The sequence below is a fragment of the Leptodactylus fuscus genome, chromosome 2 (assembly GCF_031893055.1).
Source record: "Leptodactylus fuscus isolate aLepFus1 chromosome 2, aLepFus1.hap2, whole genome shotgun sequence".
Lineage (NCBI taxonomy): Eukaryota > Metazoa > Chordata > Amphibia > Anura > Leptodactylidae > Leptodactylus > Leptodactylus fuscus.
In genome coordinates, this window is record NC_134266.1 from 143,655,296 (window position 1) to 143,683,236 (window position 27,941).

A 27,941-nucleotide genomic window follows, 5' to 3' on the forward strand; every position below is an offset into this window, starting at 1 on the left:
TTCTATTCTACTCACGTCGTTCAGTCATGCTGATCTTCAAAGAGAGCTTTAAAATTTTACCTTCAGGCCATATTTATGCGAGCATGAATCAGAGCTGCACCAAATGAAATAATCCTTTCCTCCCAGTTACTTGTCACCGTACTTTACTGGGGAACGTTCATTCCAGTTTCTCAGAAAAGTTCATGTACCGTGGGAATCTCATAAGACCATAAAGATTTGTCCATTTTTTTTTGCAGGGGTGAATGGGATTGTGGAACCTATATTGTCTTCACCTGAACTGTCTATCCTCCATTGTTACATGAACAAAACAATAGTTTAGCATTACAATATAAAAAGGAAAATATATACATATATTATTTCCAGGCAAGTTGTCTTTGGATACAGTTGTGAGTGTTTTATAGCTAAACACTGAATAGTAATATGGAGGTAGAGTTGTGGGCTGGTGTGAGATGTGGCAGACATAACTGATCCTTTGGGACATATATGACAACATGATATGACAATAATGACAATGATACACATAGACTCAAAGTGCAGAGAGCATTAGTGACTGCCATACAGGTTCTCGTCTCAAATGCCCACAAGGTTCACTTGAGCCAATTTACCTATCAGCATGTTTTTTCATATGTGGAAGGAAATCAGAGTACCCAGAGAAACCCCACAAAAATACAGGGAGAACCTACAAACTCCATACAGATGTTGCCCTTGGTTAGATTTGAACCCAAGACCCTAGCATCACAATATATACGGTAGATTTTTTTTATATGTTTCTCTGATTTATTTTCAATGTGAAACAATATAATATCAAAGGAAAAGCAAATTTCAAGGACATAACTAATAAAAGGTCATTTATATTTTCTTGTAATTTTATGATGTTTTTTTAATATAAATATATATATATATATATATATATATATATATATATATATATATATAATTTGTAATACCACTTGGATTGACAGATCTTAAAATATTTTTGCCCACATTTAGGTAGGTGTCATCAATTTAATAAGCAATTCTTTTTCTGCACATCCTTTATGGAATCATCATTAACTAATATACAGTACTTATTTTTATCTGTTGGTCAGATCAGACTTTCCATCTGGCAACGTTTCATGGCCTATCTTATCAATAGGTCAGAAAGTGTTATATATAAATATATATATAGTAGGCAGACCCATTTAAGATTAAATTTCTCAGAATGTAGATGACCATAGTAAGCTCTGTATATTGTAGAATAAGAATTACTTCCTCTCCCATTGCACATGGCAGCACAGATAGGAGACAGTAGGGGTCCCAAATGGCAAGAGTGGTGCAAGGGGAGCTGAAGGTACGTATTCAGTTTTCACCAACTTCTTCATTTGCATATTGATTCAAAGTGAAGTTTTTTCTAAATCTGCAAAAGTAAAAGACATCACAAAGTTATGTTATATGGTGCCAGTTCAGTAAGATTAGGGAAGGTAGTAGACAAAGCTTAAAGGTGTTTTCCCATTTCACTGTTTCAGCAGTTTGCCTGTAGTCTCTGTACTTGCTTGTAGAGAAGAACTCAGTGTTATCTGTTTACATAGAAAGATAACAGACTCAGCTTTATCAGCAAACTGCAGTTAGCTGAAGTGATTGTCCTGCTGGCAGAGCAGATAGTGACATCACTTGTCCTATCTCCTAGGTCCGTGGTTATAGTAACTCTGTGTAAACAATGGGAGGAATAAGATCACATAGCAGGCAAACAAAACAGCATTTCTAAAGCAATATATTTAGGAAAATTCTTCAATTTACATAAGCTACCAGTATAGATAGGATCCTTGAAATGGGACAACCCCTTTAACATGACCCTTAAAGGAGTTGTACCACAACAGACAATTATCCCCTATCCTCAGAATAGAGGATAATTGTCAGATCATTGGTGGTCCAACCTCTGGGATCCCCAGTGATTAGAAGAATAAAGCTTGAAAGTCCACAAATTCTCCTTGAGATTGAAGCATTATTGCATGACCTGCTCTCCATTTCACTTCTGTGGGGCTGTTGGAGAGTACGGTCCATAGAAATACATAGAATGTCAATCACACAAGTGCACTATCACTTCATTCACTGGGAGTATGCAAGGGGTTATCGGTCTAATCACTAGTGTTCTAGCAGTCATCTGTGAATAGGGGATAAGTATGTCTAGTGGCAAAGCTCCTTTAAAGGGATTCTACCATTGAAATGAATTTTTTTGGCGATCACACGTCGGAATAGCCTTTAGAAAGGCTATTCATCTCTTACCTTTAGACGTGGTCTCCGTTCCTTAGAAATACCGGTTCTCTTGCAGCGATGGGGGTGGGCACCAGCACTGAAAATGCAATGTGGGCATCCCCACTGATGCTCGAGAACACGCTTCAGCGACGCCACTATCTTCGGCTGGATCATCCCCTTCTTTCGTCGTCTTCCTTCTGTGTCACCTCCGATGCCTGCGCAGTTGGCTCTGCCAGTGAGACACTAGTAGAGCCGACTGCGCATGCCAGCTGGCGGCCATTTTTGAGAGGCTGCTCTTGCTTTTGTAGTTCAATACAGGAGCGGCCTCCCAAAAATGGCCACCAGCCGGCATGCGCACTCGGCTCTGCTGGTGTCTCACCGGCAGAGCCAACTGCACAGACGTCGGAGGTGACGTAGAAGGAAGATGACGAAAGAGGGCGAGGATCCAGCCGAAGATAGAGGCGTCGCTGGAGCATGTTCTTGATTAGCAGTGGGGACGCCCCATCGCATTTTCAGCGCTGAGGCCCGCCCCCATCGCTGCCAGAGAACTAATTTGCATACCGGTAAAAAACGGTATTTCTAAGGAACGGCGCAGCGGAGACCACGTCTAAAGTTAAGAGACGAATAGCCTTTCTCAAGGCTATTCCGACGTGTGATCGCCAAAAAAATTCATTTCAGTGGTAGAATCCCTTTAAGTTATCAGCAGAAAACTTTAAAAGGGTTACTTGGTTTCTAACTTTGAGGGCCTAACTTTAGGATAGGGCATCAATATTAGATCTGCAGAGGTCCAACATAACCCCTTTAACTTGGTTGTATCACTGGCTGTTGTTGTAAATGATCACACTTCAAAAGATTATTGGATTCAAGATAAACTTTGTTACATGGACATTATTATTATATTATGTTAGAAATAAAAAATGTAAAATATTTACATAACATAAAATGTAAGTATGCAGTACTCCATGAGACTTGAGAAACTTCTAGTTTGATGTGTACTCCTTCACCACATTGAGAACAAGCAATGACTGATGTGCCTGCTATAGAATCCTGAGATAAGTTTTGCTACAAGTTATCATTCTGCTTCGAGCATTGTGTTTTGTCCTCAATCTGAGCTCAGCAATCATAGCATGTGGAGTGCTGTCATTCCCTGAAGTAAGCGATACCCTAATGTAATTGGCATATAATTGACTTGAAATGCTAAACCTTGGCAGGTATTTAAACTCTCAATTTATGTTTTATTTGCAGACAAGCTCTTCACAGTTATCGAAATAATGAGAGAAAAGGGATTTGCTATAGAGCTTGTTAGAGAGTCATTAAAATGTAGTATGTAATATTTACTAAACAAAAATCATGAACGTTATACATCTTTATGACGCTAATGGAATGTATTACACCTGCAAATGAAAAAGTTACTTCTATAATACTTTGGTCTATACCTAGTGTGCATTTACTATCTTTCCTGGATAATGGCATGAGCTGATATTAGCTTGTCAGGTTTAACATGTGGACCAATAACAGCTACACAGACCCTTACACAGTTTATCAATCCGGTGGGCTTTCCTACTCCTAAGTGATTTCCAGTTACTTAGTCATTGACAGTAGATCTGTATTCTTAGGGAAATATGAATATGTTCCTAGTCCTTGACTGTATATGGGGCACCAGATGTTAAATGTACAACCTGTCTGTGAAAAAAAACAACATGCACTAAAATATATATGGTTGCTGGCTTCATATTTACTAGGCAATGTTTTGTTTAATAGTTGTTCATCCTTTTACCTGCACTACTTCTATCCCCCAGAGAAAGAACAATGGGAATCACAGCCAAATTTTTAAAGCCATACATAACTAAGAATTATTACCCTATGGGGAAATTGCTGCTGAGACGGGAATCACTGGGAGACAGGAATCACCATGACCGCCCGCCATGGTACAACTTACAGAAACAGATGAGCAGCGCTACTCTACACTATTTTGTAACTGTCATACAGATGAATGGGAGCTTCAGAAACTGCACAGCACATTTAGTTACACTATTCCCATAGCCATGGACCTATAAAAACAGTTCAGCTCAGCTATTTAAGCTGTTTCCGTAGCTCCCATTGACTTCTAAGGGAGTCACAGAAAAAGCGTATAGCATTGGTGTTCAGCTGTTTTTGCAAGTCCCACCCTGGTATTTGGGAATAATGGGCCATTATTCTTTCCTTATTAATCTATCAGCCCTACCTTTGAAGTGATGGGTTAGTGTTTAGTGCCGCTAGAGTCCTGGGTTTGAATCCAGCCAAGGACACCATCTGTATGGAGTCTGTATGTTTTTCCCGTATTTGCATGGGTTTCCTCCACACTCCAAAGACATAATGATAGGAAATTTAGATAGTGAACCCTAAAGTGAGTAGAGTCAATATTTATATTGAGGAAGATGTGAATATTAGAGATGAGCGAACAGTGTTCTATCGAACACATGTTCGATCGGATATCAGGGTGTTCGCCATGTTCGAATCGAATCGAACACCACGTGGTAAAGTGCGCCAAAATTCGATTCCCCTCCCACCTTCCCTGGCGCCTTTTTTGCACCAATAACAGCGCAGGGGAGGTGGGACAGGAACTACGACACTGGGGGCATTGAAAAAAATTGGAAAAAGTCATTGGCTGCCGAAATCAGGTGACCTCCATTTTAGACGAATAGTGGATTTCAAATCCGGGTCATATGAGAATGTGAACTTTGTGACTATGAGACAGGGATAGCTGTACAGGCAGGGATAGCTAGGGATAACCTTTATTTAGGGGGGAATGTTATTAAAAATAACTTTTTGGGGCTCTATCGGGTGTGTAATTGTGATTTTTGTGAGATAAACTTTTTCCCATAGGGATGCATTGGCCAGCGCTGATTGGCCGAATTCCGTACTCTGGCCAATCAGTGCTGGCCAATGCATTCTATTAGCTTGATGAAGCAGAGTGTGCACAAGGGTTCAAGCGCACCCTCGGCTCTGATGTAGCAGAGCCGAGGCTGCACAAGGGTTCAAGCGCACCCTCGGCTCTGATGTAGGAGAGCCGAGGGTGCACTTGAACCCTTGTGCACCCTCAGCTCTGCTACATCAGAGCCGAGGGTGCGCTTGAACCCTTGTGCACACTCTGCTTCATCAAGCTAATAGAATGCATTGGCCAGCGCTGATTGGCCAATGTATTCTATTAGCCTGATGAAGTAGAGCTGAATGTGTGTGCTAAGCACACACATTCAGCTCTACTTCATCGGGCTAATAGAATGCATTGGCCAGCGCTGATTGGCCAGAGTACGGAACTCGACCAATCAGCGCTGGCTCTGCTGGAGGAGGCGGAGTCTAAGATCGCTCCACACCAGTCTCCATTCAGGTCCGACCTTAGACTCCGCCTCCTCCGGCAGAGCCAGCGCTGATTGGCCGAAGGCTGGCCAATGCATTCCTATGCGAATGCAGAGACTTAGCAGTGCTGAGTCAGTTTTGCTCAACTACACATCTGATGCACACTCGGCACTGCTACATCAGATGTAGCAATCTGATGTAGCAGAGCCGAGGGTGCACTAGAACCCCTGTGCAAACTCAGTTCACGCTAATAGAATGCATTGGCCAGCGCTGATTGGCCAATGCATTCTATTAGCCCGATGAAGTAGAGCTGAATGTGTGTGCTAAGCACACACATTCAGCACTGCTTCATCAAGCCAATACAATGCATTAGCCAGTGCTGATTGGCCAGAGTACGGAATTCGGCCAATCAGCGCTGGCTCTGCTGGAGGAGGCGGAGTCTAAGGTCGCTCCACACCAGTCTCCATTCAGGTCCGACCTTAGACTCCGCCTCCTCCGGCAGAGCCAGCGCTGATTGGCCGAAGGCTGGCCAATGCATTCCTATGCGAATGCATACTTAGCAGTGCTGAGTCAGTTTTGCTCAACTACACATCTGATGCACACTCGGCACTGCTACATCAGATGTAGCAATCTGATGTAGCAGAGCCGAGGGTGCACTAGAACCCCTGTGCAAACTCAGTTCACGCTAATAGAATGCATTGGCCAGCGCTGATTGGCCAATGCATTCTATTAGCCCGATGAAGTAGAGCTGAATGTGTGTGCTAAGCACACACATTCAGCACTGCTTCATCAAGCCAATACAATGCATTAGCCAGTGCTGATTGGCCAGAGTACGGAATTCGGCCAATCAGCGCTGGCTCTGCTGGAGGAGGCGGAGTCTAAGGTCGGACCTGAATGGAGACTGGTGTGGAGCGATCTTAGACTCCGCCTCCTCCAGCAGAGCCAGCGCTGATTGGTCGAGTTCCGTACTCTGGCCAATCAGCGCTGGCCAATGCATTCTATTAGCCCGATGAAGTAGAGCTGAATGTGTGTGCTTAGCACACACATTCAGCTCTACTTCATCAGGCTAATAGAATACATTGGCCAATCAGCGCTGGCCAATGCATTCTATTAGCTTGATGAAGCAGAGTGTGCACAAGGGTTCAAGCGCACCCTCGGCTCTGATGTAGCAGAGCTGAGGGTGCACAAGGGTTCAAGTGCACCCTCGGCTCTCCTACATCAGAGCCGAGGGTGCGCTTGAACCCTTGTGCACACTCTGCTTCATCAAGCTAATAGAATGCATTGGCCAGCACTGATTGGCCAGAGTACGGAATTCGGCCAATCAGCGCTGGCCAATGCATTCTATTAGCCCGATGAAGTAGAGCTGAATGTGTGTGCTTAGCACACACATTCAGCTCTACTTCATCGGGCTAATAGAATGCATTGGCCAGCGCTGATTGGCCGAATTCCGTACTCTGGCCAATCAGCACTGGCTAATGCATTGTATTGGCTTGATGAAGCAGTGCTGAATGTGTGTGCTTAGCACACACATTCAGCTCTACTTCATCGGGCTAATAGAATGCATTGGCCAATCAGCGCTGGCCAATGCATTCTATTAGCGTGAACTGAGTTTGCACAGGGGTTCTAGTGCACCCTCGGCTCTGCTACATCAGATTGCTACATCTGATGTAGCAGTGCCGAGTGTGCATCAGATGTGTAGTTGAGCAAAACTGACTCAGCACTGCTAAGTCTGCATTCGCATAGGAATGCATTGGCCAGCCTTCGGCCAATCAGCGCTGGCTCTGCCGGAGGAGGCGGAGTCTAAGGTCGGACCTGAATGGAGACTGGTGTGGAGCTATCTTAGACTCCGCCTCCTCCAGCAGAGCCAGCGCTGATTGGTCGAGTTCCGTACTCTGGCCAATCAGCACTGGCCAATGCATTTCTATGGGGAAAAGTTAGCTTGCGAAAATCGCAAACTGACAGGGATTTCCATGAAATAAAGTGACTTTTATGCCCCCAGACATGCTTCCCCTGCTGTCCCAGTGTCATTCCAGGGTGTTGGTATCATTTCCTGGGGTGTCATAGTGGACTTGGTGACCCTCCAGACACGAATTTGGGTTTCCCCCTTAACGAGTTTATGTTCCCCATAGACTATAATGGGGTTCGAAACCCATTCGAACACTCGAACAGTGAGCGGCTGTTCGAATCGAATTTCGAACCTCGAACATTTTAGTGTTCGCTCATCTCTAGTGAATATAATAAAATCAATACAGGTATTTAAAGGGAGTCTGTCATCACAGTTCAGTATCTCAACCAGCCCTGCAGACAGATTGGTTAGAGTCATCCAAATGATACGGTATTTTATCCTTGTGAATTGGTGCCTCTGTTATTGTCAGTCAGTACGTAAATGACTCTTTGTAGCAATGAACAATTACCCTTTCTCCTAGAATGTAAGTAGATACAACCTTGTTGCACCAAAGAGGTCATATGCATACTGACCTAAACAGTGATATCTCAGCAATGGAGGCCCGATTTTGAAGGAGAAAACAATGCTGGATTTAGTTGAACCTATCTATCTGTGGGATTGGGTTGATATGTTGTTCTGGTGGCACACTCCCTTTAAAGTGGCAAAAATCTGTACCTAAAAGCTAATGAGATATAAATCTGATACTACAGAACTGGAGTATTACTTTAAAGGGGTTGTCAGAATATTGATACGTCTCCCCAACCTACAGGGGTTGTGTAGTTTAAAAATGAGTGATGTGCATGTCTTTTGCACTACATTGTCTATGGGATTGGCAGTAATAGCCCAAAGCCAATACATGGCTATCTCTGGCAGTCCCATAGTCTTGAATGGAGTACAGGAGACACACACAGCCATTGATCAGTACAGAGCTTACCGGACCCTTGTTCTGGAAATTGGGGTGTCAATAGTGACCCAGCCCCTTCAAGTAAGTGTGCCCTGCAGGTTTATGCAACATTAATTTTCTTTACTTTTTGCCTGGTTTCATAATATAGAATCAGTGAAGGTGTATTATGTATACTATGACAACAAAAGAAATGTCACTTTAACATTTTTGTGTAAAATGGGAAAAGTCAGAACATTTCAAAAAACATCTGAAAATCCTGATCATTTCAACCTTGTGTTTTTGGTGTTGTTAAGTTTGAGTCACTTATATATTTCTACTAACAATGTAGTAATTGCTTTGTAGAAGGACGCATTCTGTCCTACACCAGTCAACTAAACCTCTTTTCTATATACATGTATTTTCTTGTCATTTATGGTAATTATTGCTTGCACAGATTTTATTCTAGAAATTTACAGAATAAATGTTACTATGCATTATGGTAAATTCATGTATTATGCAGAAAAGTTACTGTTATGTAATGCTATTTGGAAGTATGCTTTATTCATAGCTGTGAACTGCTGAATTATTCTCTTGATAGTGTAGCAAAAGGGCTGGGTGTTATAGGATTTAATTCACCAGTCCCTGATCAACAATACATTTTTGGTTCCCGCTGTGGAAATTTTAGCCTCACTTTCTAGTTTCTGGAGGAATTTGTGTTTATCTGTTCTTGGTGTCTATGTCAGAGCACAGGTCAGACATCAGTGTCGAGGAGATTTGTTGCAGAAATTTCTTCAAATGAAAATCAATTCTAAACATTTGAGTGTTGTTTCTCTATTAAGCACATGGATTTCGGCAGGCTATATTTAGAAGAATCGAACTGTCACAGAGGTGTCTCCAACAAATCTACTGCCTGTGAATATACCCTTAGAGGGGTTGTCATTAGGGAGATAACCCCCATGCAGATCAGCTGTATGGGACCACCTCCTGGGCCTCTACTATATAAGACAGAGGGCCAGAAGCTCTAACTCTGTGCTCTGTATGGTGAACTGGTGCTGTTACTGCAACTTAAATCCCATTGATAAGATATTTATGGCCTACACTGTGTCCTATCCTGGACAACCCTTTTAAACAATAGAGCTAAATTAAATACATTTACGAGCGGTTGTGCCTGGTATTGTAGCTCAGTTTCATTCACTTGTAATGACTTTTCCCATTCCCTGGTTGAACTTGATGGACATATGCCTTGTTTTCTAGGCAAAGCCACCATAATGTATTGATCCACTGATCTGTTAAACCTGGCGTATCATACTGCTGTATACTAATGTATATCTAAAAATAATTTATAGCCCTATGGTGGTTCCAAATGCAAAATTGTTGAAAGAATTCCTACCAGCAGATCTGGGTCAAGATCAATGGAAGCAAAATTCAAAATAACAGTATCATTATATAATATGTGGCTAATATATTTTAGGAATATGGTATAAATCATTGGCCTGTCCTTAGAACAGGTCATAAGTGTGGTACGTATACAGTATATATTTATATTTATCTAATAGCACAGATGTTGAATACATTCCTAAATTGTCTATGTTGTTATCAGTATTTACACTGTGCCACATTGTATTCAGCACATTCCCCATCAGAATTGTTTCCATAGAAAAGATTCAATAGTTTTATTATTTACACATCCAGGCCTAAGATCTAATCTTATAAATATTATTCTGCTATTGCTTATTGGTTTATTTTATTGGACATTGCTAATGCCAGTTAGTTTTTAATTATGTTTAATGTACTTTCTGAGCAAATATAGATTATAGGAAAATGAGTAAAATTCCTGACAACAAGTGATTTTATTGTTACAGTGTTATAAACAAAATACCAGCTAATGTTGTAAAATGTGACCAGTGTTTCTTGCAGGAAATGATTAACTTGTATGTAAGAATATGGCCGAATGTTGACAGTAAATCAATGTCTTCAGCTTGGAAAGTAATTTCCTTTTTTGGTGTATATTGATGAATAGCTTCATACCAAACTACTTGTTTCTTGTAGTTATTTCACTCCTGACTTTTTCTGTCTTTGTTTTTAATGTAATTTTAGGCTTGGTTATACATTTATAATAATAAATCTATACCTGGATTGCACATGTATCTGCATTTTGTGACAGTGAATCTTAATCTGTTTTCTATGTAAGGACTCAAATTCACCTGAGGCCACATAGACTTTACAGTAAAGTCGGCCAAATTCACCAATTTTGGCTGGAGGGCTAGACTATTTTATATGTAGGTGGGGGGGCTTACAGTGGCTTACCTCCTTCTCTCCATTGAGGCCACAAGCATTCTTTGCCTAGTCTAGAATGTATGTGTTTGAGAAGATAAGGAGCGGTAGATGCAGCTAGCGGTGGGGCCACCTTTAAGATTTATTCAGATTATTATATCAGATTCTCTAGGGCATATAACCAGTGATAATATTTACATTTATATATAATCATGATTGTAAGAATTTCCTTATATACAGTATATTGCAATTTCTTATCTATCTATCTATCTATCTATCTATCTATCTATCTATCTATCTATCTATCTAGGTTCTGTAGGTATCTGCTATCTGTAGGTGCTGTACCTGTAAGGTATATCTACTACTCATTACCTATTTTGGATGATTGCTCATAGTAACATAATAGATAAGGTTAGATAAAGACACAAGTCCGCCTAGTGCAATCTATAAACCTACCAAGTTGATCCAGAATAAGACAAAGAACCTACAAGGCAGTTGCCCCATCAGAAGAAAAAAATCCTTCCCAACTCCAAATGTGCTGATTGGATCAGTCCCTGGATCAGAATCATATTCCAAAAATTTCTACCTCTCATATCCTCTGATATTCAAGAAAAGCATCAAGCCCCCTGTTGCCCTTGTATAGGTTATAAGTAGAGATGAGCGAACAGTGTTCTATCGAACACATGTTCGATCGGATATCAGGGTGTTCGCCATGTTCGAATCGAATCGAACACCGCGTGGTAAAGTGCGCCAAAATTCGATTCCCCTCCCACCTTCCCTGGCGCCTTTTTTGCACCAATAACAGCGCAGGGGAGGTGGGACAGGAACTACGACACTGGGGGCATTGAAAAAAATTGGAAAAAGTCATTGGCTGCCGAAATCAGGTGACCTCCATTTTAGACGAATAGTGGATTTCAAATCCGGGTCATATGAGAATGTGAACTTTGTGACTATGAGACAGGGATAGCTGTACAGGCAGGGATAGCTAGGGATAACCTTTATTTAGGGGGGAATGTTATTAAAAATAACTTTTTGGGGCTCTATCGGGTGTGTAATTGTGATTTTTGTGAGATAAACTTTTTCCCATAGGGATGCATTGGCCAGCGCTGATTGGCCGAATTCCGTACTCTGGCCAATCAGTGCTGGCCAATGCATTCTATTAGCTTGATGAAGCAGAGTGTGCACAAGGGTTCAAGCGCACCCTCGGCTCTGATGTAGCAGAGCCGAGGCTGCACAAGGGTTCAAGCGCACCCTCGGCTCTGATGTAGGAGAGCCGAGGGTGCACTTGAACCCTTGTGCACCCTCAGCTCTGCTACATCAGAGCCGAGGGTGCGCTTGAACCCTTGTGCACACTCTGCTTCATCAAGCTAATAGAATGCATTGGCCAGCGCTGATTGGCCAATGTATTCTATTAGCCTGATGAAGTAGAGCTGAATGTGTGTGCTAAGCACACACATTCAGCTCTACTTCATCGGGCTAATAGAATGCATTGGCCAGCGCTGATTGGCCAGAGTACGGAACTCGACCAATCAGCGCTGGCTCTGCTGGAGGAGGCGGAGTCTAAGATCGCTCCACACCAGTCTCCATTCAGGTCCGACCTTAGACTCCGCCTCCTCCAGCAGAGCCAGCGCTGATTGGCCGAATTCCGTACTCTGGCCAATCAGCACTGGCTAATGCATTGTATTGGCGTGATGAAGCAGTGCTGAATGTGTGTGCTTAGCACACACATTCAGCTCTACTTCATCGGGCTAATAGAATGCATTGGCCAATCAGCGCTGGCCAATGCATTCTATTAGCGTGAACTGAGTTTGCACAGGGGTTCTAGTGCACCCTCGGCTCTGCTACATCAGATTGCTACATCTGATGTAGCAGTGCCAAGTGTGCATCAGATGTGTAGTTGAGCAAAACTGACTCAGCACTGCTAAGTCTCTGCATTCGCATAGGAATGCATTGGCCAGCCTTCGGCCAATCAGCGCTGGCTCTGCCGGAGGAGGCGGAGTCTAAGGTCGGACCTGAATGGAGACTGGTGTGGAGCGATCTTAGACTCCGCCTCCTCCAGCAGAGCCAGCGCTGATTGGTCGAGTTCCGTACTCTGGCCAATCAGCACTGGCCAATGCATTTCTATGGGGAAAAGTTAGCTTGCGAAAATCGCAAACTGACAGGGATTTCCATGAAATAAAGTGACTTTTATGCCCCCAGACATGCTTCCCCTGCTGTCCCAGTGTCATTCCAGGGTGTTGGTATCATTTCCTGGGGTGTCATAGTGGACTTGGTGACCCTCCAGACACGAATTTGGGTTTCCCCCTTAACGAGTTTATGTTCCCCATAGACTATAATGGGGTTCGAAACCCATTCGAACACTCGAACAGTGAGCGGCTGTTCGAATCGAATTTCGAACCTCGAACATTTTAGTGTTCGCTCATCTCTAGTTATAAGCCATCGCCATATCCTGTCGTAGGAAGCTTCTATAGCCTCACTGCTCTTACGGTAAATAAGCCCCACCTATGACTATGGTAAAACCTTTTATCCTCTACACATAGAAGATTCCCTTTTGTTACATTTACATGTCTTAGTATAATGAGATCATATTGTCCATTCATCTATTGTGCATTGTATTCCGGTCGCCTCATAAACTGTCTTTTTTCCAAACTGTACAACCTCTAGTTTGATAACCTATCTTTATACTTAAATCTACTCATCCCCTTAGTAAAGATTGATTAAACAGTGTATATTGATACAAAGATCTCTTCACTGTTCATTGTATGAGCCACCTCGCAATAAGTCACTTGAAATGACAAGTAGAGCAATAATTTGGCCCGGTGCCGTTGCGACAGAATGTGAAAGTCTCGTGTGGATGCTCATTACAATAACTAATTACATGACAGTGAGTGAGGATCTCTCGCAACACTCTTCTTCCACATAACAGCAGGCTCATGAATGACCCTTTGTCTCTCTAAATACTTTATAAGGTGGTTAAGCAACCTGTCTTTACATATCATTTTATAGCAAAGGAAATTTCCATTTATGTTTTGTGTCCATTGAAATTTGAGTTTTGTTGTCATGACAACTGTCCGCTGACTAGAACGATGACAAAGACTTTTATATTCTCACTTGTTGCATTTATAACATGGTCATCAGCATAGAATGCATTTTATCTAGTTATTCTTCTCATGTGACTGAAGCCTTTTGTGATCACTATATCATGCTGAATGATTGTCACATCGATTAATCTGGATGAAGCCTGGAAACTGCTGAGCTGGAATATTACAAAATGATTGTATCTGATTACAGAATATAAACAGATCAGGTGGATACAATGTTGCATGTAAATATGGGGAGGGCACTGTGGCATGCTGGGATTATATTACTCTGTTCTTACTGACATAATCAGAAGCAAAGGTATGGCTGATGATATGGCTGATGAAAGCCGCCTCCTCCTGGCGCGGTATATGTTGCACATTCAGACAACGCTGCAGTAATACGCTTTCATTAAACTCTGCTCTTCGGAGAGCACCTTTTTAATCCCAGGCTCAGTTATCTCCAGTCAGGAGTAAATGACTTTTTTGCTGTGGCATGCTGGGAGAATAATTGAATAGATGTCATATCAATCAATTTCAGAGGGAGATGTAGGCAGTTATCAACCTTAAATCACTTGTCCATAAATGATGGGAGGTGTCAGCATCACCAGGGAATCCACCAAATGAAAGAGACCCACAGTTATTTTGTATGTCAGGCAAATGAGACATGGGATGAAGGATTTAGTCCCTCAATAACAAATCGCCAAGAAACAAATAGGCTGAAAACTCGGAAAAAAATGAGTCTGATAAAACTGAAATAAATCTGGAAGTGTTGGATATAAGGCTGCTACTGTACTCCACACCTATACAGCTGTTATAGTAATGCCGCCTTTTAAGTTGACTTTCCAGTGAATAACAGTTTACATTATTTTTCTAAATAACCACATACATTAGTTTTCTCATGGCCCTCCCATGTCCCTTTGATTTCTTCGTTTGCACTTTTTCAAAAACTTTTTAAAGGGATCCTATCATACAAACACTTTTTTTCTCATTAACACGTGGGAATAGCCCTAAGAAAGGCTATTCTTCTCCTACTTTTCGTTGTCTTCTCTGTGCTGCCGTTCCGTAGGAATTCCGTTTTTTGTCGGTATGCAAATGAGTTCTCTCGCAGCACTGGGGGCAGGCCCCAGTGCTCAAACAGCACTGGGGGCGTCCCCAATGCTGTGAGAGAACTCTCTCCAGCACCGCCCCCATCTTCATCAGCAACTTCCTCTTCATCCTCTTCTTCCGGCGCAGGTTTAAGACTTCTAGGCCTCGGGCACTGCAGACTGCGCATGCCCACAGGGCCCACGAGAAAATGGCCGCTTACAATACTGAGATGGAGGCGGCGCTGGAGAGAGTTCTCTCGCAGCATTGGGGACGCCCTCAGTGCTGCGAGAGAACTCATTTGCATACCGACAAAAAACGGAATTCTGGGGCCACACGGTGGCTGAGAGGTTAGCACTGCAGCCTTGCTGGGCTCGAGTCCTTGGTTCGAATCCTGCCAAGGGCAAAAAACCATCTGGAAGGAGTTTGTATTTTCTCCCTGTGCTTGTGTGGCTTTCATCCCATACTCCAAAGACATACTGATAGGGCAAAAATGTAGATTGTGAGCCCTATGTGGGGCTCACAATCTACCATATATACTCGAATATAAGTCGACCCGAATATAAGCCGACCCCCCCCTAATTTTACCACAAAAAATGGGGAAAACTTATTGACTCGAGTATAAGCCGAGGGGGGAAAATGCATGACATTCTGTTTGTGCTCATGTTAATCCTAGTCGGCTACAGGCCTATATGGTAATATCCTAGATGTCATGTGGTCTGGGATTTTACCATATAGGCCCAAAGCCTGTGGTAGTAGTAATAGCCTGTTACTGCTAGCACAGGCTTTGGGCCTGTATGGAAACAGGCTTTTACTGCTACCATAATGCTTTGGGCCTGTATGATAATGCCCCAGACGTCTTGCTATTCCGATGTGTTAATGAGAAAAAAAGCATTTGTATGATAGGATCCCTTTAAGCACTTCCAAAAGGAACACACTTTTAATATGACTGTGCTAATGCTTCTTCACCATCTGAACAGGATGTACCCTCACCTACAAAAGCCAGGTTTACATAGGACAGTACGTAAATACTTAGTAGCATCGGCAAAACAATAAAACTGATTCCAGCACAGTTGGAATTTTTTCTATAGCCGCCACCTTTCTCAATCGTAGTTAGTTTTGGTGTCTGATGTGCTATTTAGGTTCTGTAATGTCAGAAGGCCAGAGTCAGGAAGGGGGGGGGGTGTCAGCCATTGACTGCTGCTGCCTGACACTGCCCTCCTGACAATACAGAGCCTAAATAACATAAGAGGTACCAAAACTAACAGCATTGATAGCTCAGAAATGGTGGGAGCTAGAGAGAAAATGCCAACTGTGCCATAATCAGTGGGGTAGTGCCTATTAATTGATGTAAGAGCTGGATTTTTTGGAGGTGGTGAAAGGTCCTCTTTAAGCTTCGCCACCAATATATCATGTCTAAATTATTGACTATACGCTTCTAACCAATTTCAAAGCATATCCTTATAATCACATCTAAACCAGAAAAATAGCTTGTTTTTTTGCCATTTTCCTACCATGCGTAGGAGGTTTTGTTCATTCTGGATAAACTGCTCTTCCTTTTTAATTGCTTCAAAATACAGGTTAAATAATTGCAACTTTTTTCTGTCTATTCACATGGCAAAACAAATGTAAATGTTATCTGAGTGATTCATGATCCTTTGTTTAATAGCTTTATTCCATACACAATGTATGCTAACTAGAGATGAGCGAACACTAAAATGTTCGAGGTTCGAAATTCGATTCGAACAGCCGCTCACTGTTCGAGTGTTCGAATGGGTTTCGAACCCCATTATAGTCTGTGGGGAACATAAACTCATTAAGGGGGAAACCCAAATTCGTGTCTGGAGGGTCACCAAGTCCACTATGACACCCCAGGAAATGATACCAACACCCTGGAATGACACTGGGACAGCAGGGGAAGCATGTCTGGGGGCATAAAAGTCACTTTATTTCATGGAAATCCCTGTCAGTTTGCGATTTTCGCAAGCTAACTTTTCCCCATAGAAATGCATTGGCCAGTGCTGATTGGCCAGAGTACGGAACTCGACCAATCAGCGCTGGCTCTGCTGGAGGAGGCGGAGTCTAACATCGCTCCACACCAGTCTCCATTCAGGTTCGACCTTAGACTCCGCCTCCTCCGGCAGAGCCAGCGCTGATTGGCCGAAGGCTGGCCAATGCATTCCTATGCGAATGCAGAGACTTAGCAGTGCTGAGTCAGTTTTGCTCAACTACACATCTGATGCACACTCGGCACTGCTACATCAGATGTAGCAATCTGATGTAGCAGAGCCGAGGGTGCACTAGAACCCCTGTGCAAACTCAGTTCACGCTAATAGAATGCATTGGCCAGCGCTGATTGGCCAATGCATTCTATTAGCCCGATGAAGTAGAGCTGAATGTGTGTGCTAAGCACACTCATTCAGCACTGCTTCATCACGCCAATACAATGCATTAGCCAGTGCTGATTGGCCAGAGTACGGAATTCGGCCAATCAGCGCTGGCTCTGCTGGAGGAGGCGGAGTCTAAGGTCGGACCTGAATGGAGACTGGTGTGGAGCGATCTTAGACTCCGCCTCCTCCAGCAGAGCCAGCGCTGATTGGCCGAATTCCGTACTCTGGCCAATCAGCGCTGGCCAATGCATTCTATTAGCCCGATGAAGTAGAGCTGAATGTGTGTGCTAAGCACACACATTCAGCACTGCTTCATCACGCCAATACAATGCATTAGCCAGTGCTGATTGGCCAGAGTACGGAACTCGACCAATCAGCGCTGGCTCTGCTGGAGGAGGCGGAGTCTAAGATCGCTCCACACCAGTCTCCATTCAGGTCCGACCTTAGACTCCGCCTCCTCCAGCAGAGCCAGCGCTGATTGGCCGAATTCCGTACTCTGGCCAATCAGCGCTGGCCAATGCATTCTATTAGCCCGATGAAGTAGAGCTGAATGTGTGTGCTAAGCACACACATTCAGCACTGCTTCATCACGCCAATACAATGCATTAGCCAGTGCTGATTGGCCAGAGTACGGAATTCGGCCAATCAGCGCTGGCCAATGCATTCTATTAGCCCGATGAAGTAGAGCTGAATGTGTGTGCTAAGCACACACACATTCAGCACTGCTTCATCACGCCAATACAATGCATTAGCCAGTGCTGATTGGCCAGAGTACGGAACTCGACCAATCAGCGCTGGCTCTGCTGGAGGAGGCGGAGTCTAAGATCGCTCCACACCAGTCTCCATTCAGGTCCGACCTTAGACTCCGCCTCCTCCAGCAGAGCCAGCGCTGATTGGCCGAATTCCGTACTCTGGCCAATCAGCGCTGGCCAATGCATTCTATTAGCCCGATGAAGTAGAGCTGAATGTGTGTGCTAAGCACACACATTCAGCACTGCTTCATCACGCCAATACAATGCATTAGCCAGTGCTGATTGGCCAGAGTACGGAATTCGGCCAATCAGCGCTGGCCAATGCATTCTATTAGCCCGATGAAGTAGAGCTGAATGTGTGTGCTAAGCACACACACATTCAGCACTGCTTCATCACGCCAATACAATGCATTAGCCAGTGCTGATTGGCCAGAGTACGGAACTCGACCAATCAGCGCTGGCTCTGCTGGAGGAGGCGGAGTCTAAGATCGCTCCACACCAGTCTCCATTCAGGTCCGACCTTAGACTCCGCCTCCTCCAGCAGAGCCAGCGCTGATTGGCCGAATTCCGTACTCTGGCCAATCAGCGCTGGCCAATGCATTCTATTAGCCCGATGAAGTAGAGCTGAATGTGTGTGCTAAGCACACACATTCAGCACTGCTTCATCACGCCAATACAATGCATTAGCCAGTGCTGATTGGCCAGAGTACGGAATTCGGCCAATCAGCGCTGGCCAATGCATTCTATTAGCCCGATGAAGTAGAGCTGAATGTGTGTGCTAAGCACACACACATTCAGCACTGCTTCATCACGCCAATACAATGCATTAGCCAGTGCTGATTGGCCAGAGTACGGAACTCGACCAATCAGCGCTGGCTCTGCTGGAGGAGGCGGAGTCTAAGATCGCTCCACACCAGTCTCCATTCAGGTCCGACCTTAGACTCCGCCTCCTCCAGCAGAGCCAGCGCTGATTGGCCGAATTCCGTACTCTGGCCAATCAGCGCTGGCCAATGCATTCTATTAGCCCGATGAAGTAGAGCTGAATGTGTGTGCTAAGCACACACATTCAGCACTGCTTCATCACGCCAATACAATGCATTAGCCAGTGCTGATTGGCCAGAGTACGGAACTCGACCAATCAGCGCTGGCTCTGCTGGAGGAGGCGGAGTCTAAGATCGCTCCACACCAGTCTCCATTCAGGTCCGACCTTAGACTCCGCCTCCTCCAGCAGAGCCAGCGCTGATTGGCCGAATTCCGTACTCTGGCCAATCAGCGCTGGCCAATGCATTCTATTACCCCGATGAAGTAGAGCTGAATGTGTGTGCTAAGCACACACATTCAGCACTGCTTCATCACGCCAATACAATGCATTAGCCAGTGCTGATTGGCCAGAGTACGGAATTCGGCCAATCAGCGCTGGCCAATGCATTCTATTAGCCCGATGAAGTAGAGCTGAATGTGTGTGCTAAGCACACACACATTCAGCACTGCTTCATCACGCCAATACAATGCATTAGCCAGTGCTGATTGGCCAGAGTACGGAACTCGACCAATCAGCGCTGGCTCTGCTGGAGGAGGCGGAGTCTAAGATCGCTCCACACCAGTCTCCATTCAGGTCCGACCTTAGACTCTGCCTCCTCCAGCAGAGCCAGCGCTGATTGGCCGAATTCCGTACTCTGGCCAATCAGCGCTGGCCAATGCATTCTATTAGCCCGATGAAGTAGAGCTGAATGTGTGTGCTAAGCACACACATTCAGCACTTCTTCATCACGCCAATACAATGCATTAGCCAGTGCTGATTGGCCAGAGTATGGAATTCGGCCAATCAGCGCTGGCCAATGCATTCTATTAGCCCGATGAAGTAGAGCTGAATGTGTGTGCTAAGCACACACACACATTCAGCACTGCTTCATCACGCCAATACAATGCATTAGCCAGTGCTGATTGGCCAGAGTACGGAACTCGACCAATCAGCGCTGGCTCTGCTGGAGGAGGCGGAGTCTAAGATCGCTCCACACCAGTCTCCATTCAGGTCTGACCTTAGACTCCGCCTCCTCCAGCAGAGCCAGCGCTGATTGGCCGAATTCCGTACTCTGGCCAATCAGCACTGGCTAATGCATTGTATTGGCGTGATGAAGCAGTGCTGAATGTGTGTGCTTAGCACACACATTCAGCTCTACTTCATCGGGCTAATAGAATGCATTGGCCAATCAGCGCTGGCCAATGCATTCTATTAGCGTGAACTGAGTTTGCACAGGGGTTCTAGTGCACCCTCGGCTCTGCTACATCAGATTGCTACATCTGATGTAGCAGTGCCGAGTGTGCATCAGATGTGTAGTTGAGCAAAACTGACTCAGCACTGCTAAGTCTCTGCATTCGCATAGGAATGCATTGGCCAGCCTTCGGCCAATCAGCGCTGGCTCTGCCGGAGGAGGCGGAGTCTAAGGTCGGACCTGAATGGAGACTGGTGTGGAGCGATCTTAGACTCCGCCTCCTCCAGCAGAGCCAGCGCTGATTGGTCGAGTTCCGTACTCTGGCCAATCAGCGCTGGCCAATGCATTCTATTAGCCCGATGAAGTAGAGCTGAATGTGTGTGCTTAGCACACACATTCAGCTCTACTTCATCAGGCTAATAGAATACATTGGCCAATCAGCGCTGGCCAATGCATTCTATTAGCTTGATGAAGCAGAGTGAGGGTTCAAGTGCACCCTCGGCTCTCCTACATCAGAGCCGAGGGTGCGCTTGAACCCTTGTGCAGCCTCGGCTCTGCTACATCAGAGCCGAGGGTGCGCTTGAACCCTTGTGCACACTCTGCTTCATCAAGCTAATAGAATGCATTGGCCAGCACTGATTGGCCAGAGTACGGAATTCGGCCAATCAGCGCTGGCCAATGCATCCCTATGGGAAAAAGTTTATCTCACAAAAATCACAATTACACACCCGATAGAGCCCCAAAAAGTTATTTTTAATAACATTCCCCCCTAAATAAAGGTTCTCCCTAGCTATCCCTGCCTGTACAGCTATCCCTGTCTCATAGTCACAAAGTTCACATTCTCATATGACCCGGATTTGAAATCCACTATTCGTCTAAAATGGAGGTCACCTGATTTCGGCAGCCAATGACTTTTTCCAATTTTTTTCAATGCCCCCGGTGTCGTAGTTCCTGTCCCACCTCCCCTGCGCTGTTATTGGTGCAAAAAAGGCGCCAGGGAAGGTGGGAGGGGAATCGAATTTTGGCGCCCTTTACCACGCGGTGTTCGATTCGATTCGAACATGGCGAACACCCTGATATCCGATCGAACATGTGTTCGATAGAACACTGTTCGCTCATCTCTAATGCTAACTACTAAATATATACAACAGTTTATACAACTGTCAACTACTAACTTTTTAATTTACATTAAAACTTAATTCTATTTTCATTAATAAATGAATTTGTAATATTTCTAATACAAATTATCTGTCAGTAATGAATAAGAATACCAATGTGAACATATTTTTTAGCATTTAATACAAGATTTTTTAAAGAGAAACTGTCAGTATGAAAATGTTATACAGTCTACTGGCATCATATTTATAGGTATTGAAGAGATGATTAGATTGATATATAGCATTTTGTAGCAAAATTCTAACTTTTAACTTATTGTATTTCCAGTTTATTTTGGGCTTAAAAGGGTTTTTGTACCTCCCTCTGTGATCTGTGTCTTCTTTTTCTCATTTACTGTATTCTTCAACAAGTTGATGGGCAGTCTTTGATTGTTTGATGGACTATGAAGTAGATATACATTGCCTTTACCATGAGAGATTATTTATTATTACTAGAATCAGGCTCGGACTGGCCCACTGGGGTACCGGCGAATCCCCCAATGAGCCCCGTGCTTTTGGTAGGGAAACAGACTTGGCAATTTCCCACGGCCCCCATCCTCAAAAGGGCCCCCTTGGATCTGGAGCCTAATTCCAATAGAAGCCAGCCCAGGGGAGGTCTGTAAAAATAAAAAAATTTAATCATCTTTCCTGGGCTTCTGTTATCATTTTCTGGTCTGTAGCTGATGTCACACATTCCAGACGTCACCGCTGAGGCTTGTGATTTGGCATCAGTGGTGACGTACAGAATGTGTGACATCAGCTACAGACCTAAAAAAAAGCTGGTGGGGATAGCGGAGCAGCACGAGGATGCCTAGGAGAGGTAAGGCAATGTAAGTATAACTGGGCCCCTGGGCCTCCGATTATCCTACAGTGGGGTCTGAGAAGAGACCCTAGAGTGTAATAATAACACTGAAGTGAACGGACAAACCTCACGAATATTCATCAAGACGAACTTCGAGGGGTTCATTTGAAGTGGCTCGAGGCTCTGGGAGTATGTTTTACTGTGTGGGTTCACTGTGGAGCATTATACTTTGGGGGATTCTCTGGGAAGCATATTATATTGTGCACAGCCACTATGGAGCATTATACTATGTGGACCCTCTGGGGAACATATTATATTGTGTGGAGCCACTGTGGAGTGTTATATTGGAGGAGCCTCTAGGGAGCCTATTATATTGTGTGGGGTCACTGCAGAGAACTCAACCACCCTCTCCTTCAGAGAGCAGTGAGTAACCTTATCTGTCCAATAATTCTAAATAAGGAGAGATACAAATTGAGTGTCTTGACAATGAAGAGTAAACAATAAGTGAGAAAAAGAAAGGAATAATTTCACATACTAGGCAATTGAGGCAGCATTTGTAAAGCAATGTATTTACAAAAACTCTTGAATTTACTTCAGCTAGCAGTTTATATAGGAACCTTGAGATGGCAATACCTCTTTGAAGTCCAGTGGGCTGACTAAGTCATTAATTCAGTGATTGACAATCTTCACTTTATGAATGTGCATACTGAAATCGCTGCCAGGCATAAATGACTAAGGACCATCCATTAAACTCAAATCTAGAGTAAGCATTGATTTATAAAATATGAAGTGTATATTTTTTTCAAAAATACATCAAACTCTTACCGCTATAAAACATTCTGACAAGTAATTCTGACAGGTTTGAAATCGGGGCCAGGTATGGATGTGAAATGGACACAGAAACATCTACTATTGTTTACTGTAATACATGTACACACTTCCAGGCATTTAAATTGAAGTAAATATATACAGTACAATCCAATTCAGGAAACTCAACCTTGTAAAAGTCCAACCTGGGCCTATATATGCTGCGAGCTTAGCACTTGATCATCTTCCGCCTGTCAAAGTCTCAGGCAAATTTTGAGGTATTCTCGCACAGTACAGGGAGTTAATCTATAGTACTGCAGGACAAAAGTCATTGTCACTCAGGGATTCAGCTTTCTATCCCATTCAGAACTTCCTATATCAAGATTGTTCCTTACCAACTGCTGGCTAGTTAATTGATTTATTACCTCTTTCTGTGCACTGTTGGCCTGTTATCTACAAGAATAGCAGTGTTATAAGAACACAGAGTAGTAGATTGTTATAACAGCAATTACTTGAGTATATTTTCTAGCAAACTCTTCTGCATAGAGTAAAATGTAGAAAGTAACTCACCCTGAAAAGTTGAAAAACATTTCTTTAATAAGGTATATTTCAGACCTACGTTTTATTTTACATTTAGCGCTTTGAAAATTATTCTACAGGCTAAAAATAAATAAAGATTCATAGTCATGTGGTGATTTTCTAGTTTGTAGTACATTATGAGGACATCAAGCCGCACATTCATATGTGTTACTTATTACTTCTGCTGGGGTACGCAGTCATTTTTCTTGTTAGCACTGTACTGTTTCTATGGCAGCATCAACCATCCATTCAATCCATCATTTTAAAGAGGTTTGTATTTGATATTGGAACGAACAGAAAATTACACATTTACCAAAAGTGTAGAAAATATATTTTTTAACTGCATTTGGTCTTTATTTGCTTTGCTTCCGGTTTACAAATGAATACATTTATTTCATGTTCATAGAAATTATATTTTTCTGGCTACATAAAAATCATATTCGTTTTTTCCACTATATCTTATCATACAAAATAAATGTATAAAAATGGTTAAAAAAAAAAAAAAGTGAAATTAAAAAGAAGGAAGGAGGAAGTTAAAATAAAATATTCACATGACTGAATACCAGAGAGCTGAAACTTTTGTGAAAATTAAAGTCTAACAAAACTTTTTTTTGCATAAATCCATAGTTTAGGTGAAAATAGCAAGTTTTGCAATATACTTTATATTAGAAAAGTAATATACCATAGTTATTTGCCTCTTTCTGGTACTGAACAAATCTGTAAAGTAAAACTCTATAGAGATGGTGAGGAAAAAAAGAGCTTATCAAATAGACAGGCATGAGCAATATAGAGAGACAGTTCTCTCTATATTACAGAATTATTATCCAGCCTTCTCCTGACAGAGATGACTCATTTAGTACAGTATACAGCCTCTTATCTCTGTATTTCTTATTCTCCTCATCACCTCTCCATAGAGCCCATGTAAGCTAAGTTTGATTGTGTATGAACAGAATGAATCAGATAACAAGACAGGACAATTACTTAAAGAGGACCTTTCATGTCCTCGGACACATGCAGTTTTATATACCGCTAGAAAGCAGTGTGCTGAATTCAGTGCACTGTCGGCTTTCCCATTATGTGCCCTAAGGGAAGAGCTATTGGTGCTGTTCCTGATAGTCTAATTTAGAACGCCCCTTCTGACTGTACTGTGTGTAGCACTATACCGTGAAAGGGCGTTCCTTACCGCCCAGGAATGACGCTGAGTGTCATATTATATGGAGAATATCATGCCTCTACTAAAACTGGAACACAGAATACAGTCTCTGTACCCCCATATGGCTTCATGCACATGGTGATCCCCAAAAAAATGAATATATATTTTCTTTCACTAGATAATAATAAAATATAGACAGAGAATATTCTATGTCTTTAGGTCCCTAAACAGAAGCATATCCAAAAGCTGATTGAAGTTAGGGTCATGATAAGCATATGGTCAGCAGAATATCACGTAAAAATTGAAAAATGTGCAGTAAAAATGATTTCCTAAATATGTTATTGCAGCGGAAACAAATTTAACAAATACTTTATTTTGCTCATAAACAGATTGGTAGAATTCTATAATTGTATTTATGGACAGTAATTCTGCGCTGTTATTATTTACTATTAAGTCTCATTAAGTATTCATTGTAAAGTTTTTAGCTTTTCGCGACTATTGTCCCAAATAATTGGAACTTGGTATTTTCAACATCACCGAACACAAGGCCGTTCTTGTATAAAGCATGTCAGACCCCGAGAACAGCTCAGTGTGACTGGGAGTATATGTGACTGGCAGCTATTTTTCCTTTTAATTTGTTTTTCCCTGGAGATTGATTGCTATGAGTGCAGACACAAAGGCTTATCGAGTGCCAGTATCATTAGGAGGCCTCATGTAATCGCCCGCCCCACTGAGAGATATACTAGGCTGTTCTCTTCATGGCCAGTGTCCATTGGACAACTGGAGACAACTGAGTGAACGACCAGACAGTTACACTGAAGAAGTCAGTATAATCTGAGTGCAGTATATATTTTCATTGATTTTAATAAGCAACTATTATATAATGGGGCTATTATAAGGGGGAGACGTATATATATAAGGGGGCTAGTATTTATAATGGATGAACTATTATACATAAGGGGAGCTATTATAAGAGAGGAGCTATATATAAGGGGGGAATATTAAATATAAAGGGGGCTGTTATAAGGGGAGAATTTATATGTAAGGGGCTATTATTTATAATGAAGGATCTATTTTATACAAAGGGCACTATTATAAGAGAGTAATTATTACATATAAAGGGGATATTATAAGGAAGAGACTGTTATATAAGGGGGATTATAAAGGGGAGACTGCTATATATACGGAGGCTATTGTAAGGGTAGCTATTATATATATAAGGGTGATATTAAAAGGAGGAACTATTATATATAAGTGAGAACTATTATGTATAAAGGGCTATTATAGGAGAGGAACTATTATATATAACCTTTGAATACATTTGCATATATAATTCATACAGTTGCCAACCAGTGTGCCCGTGTTAACAATGCCAGATAGAGATTGCCTTATACAGTGTCAAACACAAATATTGACAGCCATTATACGATATACCATCCCAATGTCACTGCAGGAAGTTGTTTGAAATCTGTCATAGAGCCAGTGGTCACTTGTCTCTCAGGGAGGGGGATATCTAGTAGCAGAGATATACAGAGATATTCATTTCAACAGAGCTCTCATTGTCCAGTCCTGCCGAATAGATTCCTACAGATGGCTTGCCTGCCCTTCCAACGTTGTATGAGTATGTCCCAATTATGGGAGACTTCCAGACAATTTGGGTGTTGGCAAGTTTACCTTAAGGTCTATCCAGGTCTGAATTTTGCCCCATAGTTATTATATAAGTTCCTCAAAAACTATATAGTTCATAAGTCAATGTTTTTCATCTTCCACATAAACTGTCTTATCTTTCTCAGCATGTATTGTAACTACATTGATATGTTGTACTATACAAGTAAAGGATATACTGTATTTTCCATCTAATGCTGTATATCCATAAAATAGACACTATAACTATATAGCTTCACACTATTGCTATATACTGTAGCTTTTTCTTCTATTGGGCATATATTATTGATCAGTCTACAAACCATCCTGTATTAGATAAATTTATGCACAGATTTAGCTCTGGCTATGGATACACTGCTGGAATAGCGCACACTGAATTCTGACATAACATCTATTTACGCCATATAGTGTACATCAGAGAACCATGGATCAGTGAACACAATGAAAACATCCCGCAGTGATGGAGATGGAAGTCAAGTATTGTATATTGGATCGCAACTTGTGAATTGTCAGTCATAAAATGAAGTATTGTATGTGGAAACTCAAATTAATATTGCCAAGCAATGGCATATGAAATATTTATATTGAAGTGTAAACTGTACTAACAATTGCTACTTCTGTTTGTTCTAGGTATTCAGAGGAGGAAATACGCCAGAAAGTAGGCACTTTTCGACAAATGCTCATGGAAAAAGAAGGTGTACTGACAAGAGAAGATCAACATGGTCGCCAGATGTAAGCAGCTTTACTCTCCTAGATTCTAACTTTATAAGCATTTTAATTCAGCATTCATTTTATCGAAATATGTTTAAAGAAGACCTTTCATGTCCTCGGGCGCATGGAAGGTCCATGAATTCAGTGCATTGTCGGCTTTCCCATTATGTACCCCAGGGGGAAAGCTATCGGTGCTGTTACTGATAGCTCTTCACTGTCAGAAGGGCGTTCCTGACAGTCTAGCTGGGAACGCCCCTCCTAACAGTACTCTGTGTAGTGCTATATTGGAAGGGGCGTTCCTTACCGCCCAGCGATGACGCTGAGCGGTGAGGAATGCCCCCACAGTACTAGTCTATGGACTTCAGGAGGGGGAGAGGGAGCATTCTTCACTGCTCAGCGTCATCGCTGGGCGGTAAGGAACACCCCCTCACAGTATAGGGCTACACACAGTACTATCAGGAGGGGCGTTCCCAGTTAGGCTGTCAGAAATGACCTTCGGACAGTGAAGAGCTATCGGTAATGGCACCGATAGCTCTTCCCTGGTGGCACATAATGGGAAAGCCAACAGTGCGATGAATTCAACGGTATATAAAACCGCATGTGCCCGAGGACATAAAAGGCCATCTTTAAATATCTCCTCATGCTATTATTAAATGATTTCTGCCCGATTTAACAATAGGCAAAGATCCTGTTTTTTAAGTAAATGTATCCCTTTATGAATTTACTGGTGTTAACTGCTTAACAATGAGGAATCTTTTCTTATAAATAGAAAATTAATAATGTTACTAGCCAAATAGACTCATAGATAGACATATACACGTATCTATCAATGCCAATATTTGAGAATTATCACAATTTAACTACATTCCATTGTTTCATTGT

At 42.7% G+C, this 27,941-nt stretch overlaps 1 protein-coding gene across 3 annotated transcripts in view; it reads left to right on the forward strand.

Annotated features, from left to right (window-relative positions):
• The window catches only part of SRRM3 (serine/arginine repetitive matrix 3), a 334,709-nt gene that overhangs the window by 193,028 nt on the left and 113,740 nt on the right, over positions 1 to 27,941 (forward strand). For all 3 annotated transcript variants that reach the window (XM_075264822.1, XM_075264824.1, XM_075264823.1), the window contains one exon: positions 26,979 to 27,080. In XM_075264822.1, the coding sequence (XP_075120923.1) occupies positions 26,979 to 27,080 (102 nt within the window). The remainder of the gene's footprint in view (positions 1 to 26,978; positions 27,081 to 27,941) is intronic.